General features: G+C 38.0%; 1 protein-coding gene across 1 annotated transcript in view; it reads right to left on the bottom strand.

Moving 5' to 3' along the window:
- EFCAB5 (EF-hand calcium binding domain 5) overlaps positions 1 to 7,997 on the bottom strand; it is a 170,793-nt gene that overhangs the window by 55,691 nt on the left and 107,105 nt on the right. Inside the window, exons 9-14 of the mRNA XM_011990371.1 lie at positions 7,059 to 7,158; positions 4,512 to 5,007; positions 4,066 to 4,454; positions 2,236 to 2,313; positions 2,045 to 2,137; positions 313 to 527 (exon numbers count right to left, since the gene is read on the bottom strand). Coding sequence (XP_011845761.1) covers positions 313 to 527; positions 2,045 to 2,137; positions 2,236 to 2,313; positions 4,066 to 4,454; positions 4,512 to 5,007; positions 7,059 to 7,158 — 1,371 coding nt within the window. The remainder of the gene's footprint in view (positions 1 to 312; positions 528 to 2,044; positions 2,138 to 2,235; positions 2,314 to 4,065; positions 4,455 to 4,511; positions 5,008 to 7,058; positions 7,159 to 7,997) is intronic.

Genomic DNA, 7,997 nt, shown 5'->3' with positions numbered 1-7,997 from the left:
TATAATGCACACACACACATCTTTGCATATATCCATATCTGCTTGTCAACCTTCAGAGAAAGAATAAAGCTGTACAATAAACCATCTCCTGCCAGGAGCAATCATGTTATTATTAAGGGAATGAGTTCTCTGGGGTGTGATCTTAGAATATTTGATGATAAAATAGAATCTTTAACGGCTATGCTTGTTGAAATAAAGTGATCAGTTTGGTTGTACATTTTTTGACATGAGCCATATCAGGAGCAACTGAGGTTGAGAGATTTACTTATAATAGTGACCTCATTTGTATTATTAATAGATAATACTACCCACCTGTTCTAAGGCATTCATTTTCTCTTGTTCTGTTTCAACATAGCCCTCCTTAAAAAAGGAGGTGAGAGTCTCGCTGACACTCAAGGGAGCATCTTCACCAACAAATGTCTCCAGGAGTTGCACAAACTGGAGCAGATTGAATGAAACTCCATTGAAGGCAGTTCTGCCTTTTACCTCCTTGCAGGACTGAATATTTCTGATAATTGAGTGTAAATCTGTCAAGCAGGAAATATTACCAAACAGTAAAGTGAACAAGTCTTTCAGTTAGGGAAAATAAATGAGTGCCTATTGTAATGAATACCTGCTATTTTTGCCTGTCAGGAATCCATGCTCCCCTTAGGAGGACAGCATCCTCCTTTTTTCTTTGGAAAAAACATCTCTCCATTGTCAGTTCAGATGAGTCAGGTCATACTGTGCCTCCCACTCTGGTGCCATGGATGGTCATGTGATATACGTCCAGCTAACAATTCATATATGATAGCAATGTAACCTACTATAGGCCAATGGGAGTTAGCCTTAGAACTTTTGGAAGAACTATTAGGGACGAATCATTCTTTTTGTACTCTGATTGCTGAACTAGTAGAATATAAGCTTAGAGATGCTTTCATGGCCATTTTTGTCACAGCATGGAGAAAACTGTCTCAAATTGAAAGTGACACAGAAAAACAGGGCTCAGAGGCAGACAGACAGTATCCTGTTGCTATTGTTGAGCCTTTGAATCTAGTTGTGCCTGAAAACAGCTGCACTCTGAACTTTCTAGTTAAATAAATTACTAAATACCACCACCACAGCTCCTTTCTCCAAGAGTCTTGACTAATATATTTACCTTTTAGCTCAATAGTATAATATGAAGTACATTTCATAAAATGTCAGCAAAGTGACTTCCATTTGATTTATTCATTGATTCAATCATTCATGCCCTTCTATATGAGATTTGATGTGACAAACAAATGATTACTCACAATTTTTATATACATTGGTAAAGCAAAATTGATATAAAGATGACTAAGAAGAATAACATGAATTAGCAGGCTGCAAGAGGTTGACCAATGCCATGCATTTTCACCAGAAAATTTGAGAATAGAAAGTTTGTTATTTGAGGCTTAAATGAGAGAAAAATTTGCAGGTAGGAAGAAGATAATCTTGATCTAATTTAGTTTTACAACTTGTTGATGTGAAAGCCAAAACAATATAATAGGATTTTAGTGAAATATGAGTGCTTTTGGAACAATCATTGTTAAAGACATACTTTGTCTGAAAGCCAGAAACTACTCTGCTCTGCTGAGTAGATCTTTCTTTGTAAGTCTTCAAAAACAAGATAAGATTCTCACTTGTCTCATATGTTTAGATGTGGCCCTACCAGGGAAAGGCATAGCTGAAATGATTTCTATTGAGTTTTAGTATCTAGTATCTGATTTTCTCTGTATGCTTAGATCATAGCTTTAAAGTGGAGGTAGGGTCATATCATGGTTAAAAAATGTATACTAATACGATAAGTTTCAAAGCAGAAGAGCACTCATCAATAGCACATTCCACCATCAATAGTACACCACCACCAAATACATCTATCTGGTATATATTTAGATTCACCAGCTTACGGACAAAATAATGCAAGGAACACCTTCCCATTCTGCCTTAGCTAAATGCAGTCTTTATCATCGAGTACCAGAGTAAATTAAATCCATCTATTGGACTGCCATCTATTCTTCCTACTTTCATTGTTAACATGTACCTGCGAACCTGGAGTTACCATAGATTAAGTTTGCCTGTTCCTCATCTTCAAATGTGACATACTTCATTTTCCAGTTGCAAGTAAAAAATTCACCTGTAAAAACACATTCCATAACGCAGCCAATCAAACTTCACTTTCACAATATTTTTGTTCTAGGGTATAAATGAAAGGAGGATTAAATGAGGAGTTACCTGACCATGACTTTCCTTCTATTTTTTGGGACTTGGGTTCACAGGACTTGTCTTTCTGAACTTCCTTTTTTGTAGTTTCTAAAAGGTACAAATGAAAATGCTTATGAATTAGACATTACATATTCTATTAGCTATTCTAAGGTTAATAAGTGATAGAAATGCCTTGCATATAGAACACAAAAAACTCTAAGTACTTTCCCATATATGTAGTGTCGTAATCAACCACAGTGAATAAATTAATAACTTGAATTGTTGAAAGCAGCTCTGTAGCAAAAGCTATTATTGTATCCAATTTTGCCGTGCAAAATGAGGGCTATATTTCCCAGCCACCCTCACAGCTAGGTATTACTATACAGTAGCCCTCTTTTTATACTTGGGAGGATATGTTCCAAGATCCCTAGTGAATGCCTGAAACTGAAGATAGTACATATACTTTTGCAGTTTGAGGTGTGACAGAAAAACTAGCATGAGTTTCTTTTTCCTTCTTCACAATTTAATAAGTAAAAGATTTGTTCTTACTGTACATTTTAACAACCCCAGAATACAATTTTCTTTCTTTCCTAAGTTGAGAACTTTCATCCCTTCCTTCCTCCCTCCCTCCCTCCGTCCCTCCCTCCCTGCCTCCCTCCCTCCCTTCTTTCCTTCCTTCCTCTCTCTCTCTCTCTCTCTCTCTCTTCTTTCTGATAGGGTTTCACTTTGTTGCTTAGGCTGGATGGAGTGCAGTGGTACAATCATGGCTTATTGCAGGCTCAACCTCCTGAGGTTCAGGTGGTCCTCCCACCTCAGCCTCCTGTGTAGCCAAGACTACAGGTGCATGCCACTATGCCCAGCTAATTTTTTTTTGAGATGGCGTTTTGCCATGTTGCTCAGGCTGGTCTTGAACTCCTGGGCTTAAGCAATCCACCTGCCTCAGCCTCTCAAAGTGCTGGGATTACAGGCATGAGCCACCGTGCCCAGCTGAGAACTTTCACCTTTTCACTTCAAAGGTAGCACTTTATGCCTTCTCTTTGGCATATCCAAATTGCCAGCATCATTACTCTTGTGACTGGAGCCATTATTAGGTAAAATAAGGGTTACTTGAACAAGAGTACTGCAACATAATGACAATCTGATAATCCAGCAGCTATTAAGTGACTAATGAGCAGGTAACATAGACAACATGGACATACTGAACAAAAGGTGCAAGATTTCATTATACTACTCAGAATGGTGCACAATTAAAAATGTATGAATTGTTTATTTCTAGAATTTCCATGTAATAGTTTCTGACTGTGGTTGATTGCGGTTTACTGAAACTGTGGAAAGCAAAACCATGGGTAAGGGAGAACTACTGTATGCCTCAATTCTGACCAAAGACATGAGAATAAATATTTGAAATTCAGGGTGCATTCTGTCTTAAATATGACTTTCAGAAACTCTTCTAGAACATATATTTTATATTTAACTGAAAAAAGTGAGACCCATTTACAGTTGAAATAAAAGAAAATTTTTAAAATGGTTTCTAGTATCAGACATTACATTTAAAACAAAAGGGCTTCTCCTACCTTTCCAGAAACCCAATTAAAACACTTCTATAATCTAGTACAATGGAAATTATACGTAAATTGACAATAGAGACATTCTGGTTTGCATTTCACTGGTGAATGTAATTAACTTAATTGATTATTGTTCAAGGTCTAGACTCATGTTGAGCAGCAAAATATGCCTAAGATTTGCATGACCTGATATGCCAGAAAAAAAATTCTGACTTAAATGAGTATTTTCTGAAAAGACTTTAAAAACCATTCCATGAAACAGGGAGCCGATGTTGTAGAAGAACTGCATTACTACCTGAAAAGTGATCTTTTCTACTTAATGTTGGAACTTCCTCTTGCAGTTCAGAACTCAGGAATACTTCCTCTTCATATGCTTGTTCCCAAGACCTTTTTTCCTGTAGAGGGACTTCAATGTACTCAGAGGGTATAGGCTCCCCATATTTTGTACTTTTTAAGATACTATCTTTTCTTGATCGTGAAGTTGAGTCTTTTTGCTCTTCTGAAATTATCTCTCCATAAGGTGCTTGTTCTGATTTTTGGTATGGTTCTTCTATTATTGACTCTCTGAGTGATTCCTGTTCTGCAGTTGACATTCTGCGTGATCCTTGTTCTGCTACTGACCCTTTGCGTCGATCTTTTTCTGCAATTGACTCTCTGCGTGACCCCTGTTCTGCAACTGACTCTCTGCGTGACCCCTGTTCTGCAATAGACTCTCTGCGTGACCGCTGTTCTGCAACTGACTCTCTGCGTGCTCCTTGTTCTGAAACTGACACTCTGCGTGGTCCTTGTCCTTCTATTGACCCTTTTTGCTGTCCTTGTTCTGTAGTTGACTCTCTGTGTGTTTGTTGTTCTGTTATTAACCCTCTACTTGACTCTTGTTCTAGAGTTGACTCTGTGTGGGTTCCTGGTTCTATTACTGATTCTGTGTACAGTTCTTGTTCTGCAGTTGACTTTTTGCCTTGTTCTTCAGTTGAAATTCTTTGTGGTCCTTGTTCTGCAGTTACTCCTCTCCACTGTTCTGGTGGGTTTGGTGGTGTTGTTGATGTTCTCTGTTCATCAAGTTTAGGTTGATCTGGACTTTCTAATAATTTACTTTGGGTTTTGCTAGCATGTTTTGCAGAAAGTAATGTATTCATCTCTAAGAGCACTTCGTCAAAACCTTCATAAATGTGTTTCTGATTATCCATGTCTCCCCACAACTCAGTCAAGTTTATCTCTTCAAATTCAATGAATGGCCCTAATGCAGAAAACAAAATATTCACTTAAACCATTGATCTTATAATGCAGAATTAGAGCTATTAAATTAATGCAAAGAAAAGCATTGAGCACAGAGATTGTAATATAGACCTATTGCTCTAAATAAATATCAGTTATCTTTGGTTGCAACACAATAAAAAGTAAAAAGGTATCCAAAAGAACTCATACTACTAAGTTAGAAATCATCCCTTCCTAAAAGGTGTGATTTTGGAAATAAACAGGATTCTCCTTTTGCTACTTGGAGTGTTGCTTAGACTGCCAAGGCCAATAGAATTTGTCCTCTACCTTTGTAGTCCCCTACAATAAGCATCGCATAGGGATGGGAAAGGGGACACATCTTTCATCTCAAATATATTTTCAATATCTGCAATATAAAAAGCAAGTCTTTATCCATGACAATCTTTCACTGAGGCTATATTTTTCCAGCATTCATTTTCCCCCCCATCTCTTTCCCTCTTCTATGTTCTTCATTCCTCAGTTATTTTCCTCTACAACTTATATGGGCACCTGGAACAGAATACTAGGGAAAGACTGGATAGTATTCACAGAATCCCACTGTTAAACAATGACAATAAAACCCTGGTGTCTGTACTATAAAGAGTGGAAATCATGCCACAAGACTGTCCCCGTTTCTCCCAAAACAGTAGTGGTAAGCTATAAAATTATGATTCTCACAATTTTCAGAAATACTCCAAGTATATCACCCACAGATTTGTAAGTATCCAAGTAATAAATCTTCACACAAAAATAAAATATTGACATTCTTGGCCAGGTGTGGTGGCTCAATGCCTGTAATCCCAGCACTTTGGGAGCCAAGGCAGGTGGATACCTGAGGTCAGGAGTTTGAGATCAGCCTGCCCAATATGGTGAAACCCCGTCTCTACTAAAAATACAAAAAAAATAGCTGCGTGTAGTGGCGGGCACCTGTAATCCCAGATACTTGGGAGGATAAGGCAGGGATAATCGCTTGAACCTGGGAGGCAGAGGTTGCAGTTAGCTGAGATTGCACCATTGCACTCCAGCCTGGGCAACAGAGTAAGACTCTGTCTCAAAAAAAAAAAAAAAAAAAAAGACATTCTTTGAGAAACTCAGCCAGTACGATACCTCCTCTTTTAAAAAAAAATGAAAAAAGCTGAGCACAGTGGCACATGCCTGTAGTCCTGGCTACTCTGGAGCCTGAGGCAGGAGGATTGCTGGATCCCAGGAGTTTGAAGCCAACCTGGGCAACATAGCAAGACCCCATCTCTGAAAAAGTAAAATAAAATAAAAATTAAACCCCATAATTCTATTTGTCTTGGAAATAACATAAAAAGGACATTTTACTGTATAAGTAAAGGTACACAAGTAAAAATGCTTGGGAAAAGGAAATATTATTCTTATAAATCTTATAATTTTAAGTTGGGTATTAAAAATGGAATTATCAGGCTGGGTGCAGTGGCTTACACATATAATCCCAGCACCAAGGCATTTGAGACTATCCTTGGAAACAGGGTGAAACCCTCTCTCTATTAAAAATACAAAAAATTAGCTGGGCATGGTGGTATACACCTGTAGTCCCAGCTACTCAGGGGGCTGAGGTGGGAGAATCATCTCCCACCTGGGAGGTTGAGGCTGCAGTGAGTCATGATCATGCCACTGCACTCCAGCCTGGGCAAGAAGAGTAAGATTCTGTCTCAGAAAATTTTTTTTGTTGATAAAATGGAATTACCATTACTAACTTAATTTCCAAAACATTCAGACTGTCACTAGAGCATTTCTTCATTTGCATGAATTTAAAATTGAGTTCTCACTGAGTTCTGATATAAAATTTTTGAGTATTGCACTGTGGTGAAAAATACATCTAATTGTGATGAAGAGTGAATTTTGTGGAGGGAATAAACAACTAGATACAGTTATCATGATCTAAGAGAGCTATTATGTGAAGGGATTCCATGGTGGTAGAATAATCTTGTGTTATCATATCAGTGTATCATATCAGTACATATCAAGTGACACTTCAGCTTGAACATACTCCCTCTAAGTGGCACTTACATTGTCGTGGGTTTCGAAGTAAACTCCTAAGCATTTGTGAACTATGGTCATAGAACAATTCCAGCAAGGCCAATGTCCTCTGCCGATCCAAAAACCCTACCTAAACAAAGAAGAAAGTTTGTGATTAGTTGTTACAGGAGATTTAAGATTTTTATGCAGTTGGAACGTGGCTTATTGAAGCTTTCATCATCACTACCACCACAACAATCATTATCGTGTAAGTAAAAGCTGCAGCATCAAAATCAGGAAAGTTATATCTTGCCTTTAGGCTTATACTCTACTTTCTCATTCTATGACATGTCAAAATGACCTCTACTTAGTAAATGTTTAAGAACTATTTGTGACTGACTTATTGATGGCTAAATCCAATGTATAATGTTCAGTTCTTATCTTACGTGACCTGAGTATGTCACTTGAAACAATTAACTGCACCCTACTTGTTCTTTTTCCATTGTTATTTTTGAAAAACTTTTTAATAATAGAATATAGAAAATGATAGAATTAACATATGTGTTCCCAACACCTAGAAATAATAATTGTTAACATTTTGTGTATGTGCTTTAAAAAGTCCGATATAGCAACACAGTGAGACCCCCATTGCTTCAAAAAGTAAAAAATTAGCCAGGCATAGTGGTGCACACCTGTAGTCCTAGCTACTCCAGAGGCTGAGGCCAGAGGATTGCTTGATTTGCAATGAGCTATGATCATGTCACCGCACTCCAGCCTGGCTGACAGAGCAAGACCTTGTCTCAAAAACAAAAACAAAAATACCTGATATCGGCCAGGCGCGATGGCTCATGACTGTAATCCCAGCACTTTGGGAGGCCGAGGTGGGTGGATCACCTAAGGTTGGGAGTTCAAGACCAGCCTGACCAACATGGAGAAACCCTGTCTCTACTAAAAATACAAAAATTAGCCAGGCATGGTGATGGGTGCCTG

Source organism: Mandrillus leucophaeus, unplaced genomic scaffold (genome assembly GCF_000951045.1).
Source record: "Mandrillus leucophaeus isolate KB7577 unplaced genomic scaffold, Mleu.le_1.0 Scaffold379, whole genome shotgun sequence".
NCBI lineage: Eukaryota > Metazoa > Chordata > Mammalia > Primates > Cercopithecidae > Mandrillus > Mandrillus leucophaeus.
The sequence above is the reverse complement of the archived record's forward strand: the minus strand, read 5'-3'. Positions and strand labels throughout refer to the sequence as shown.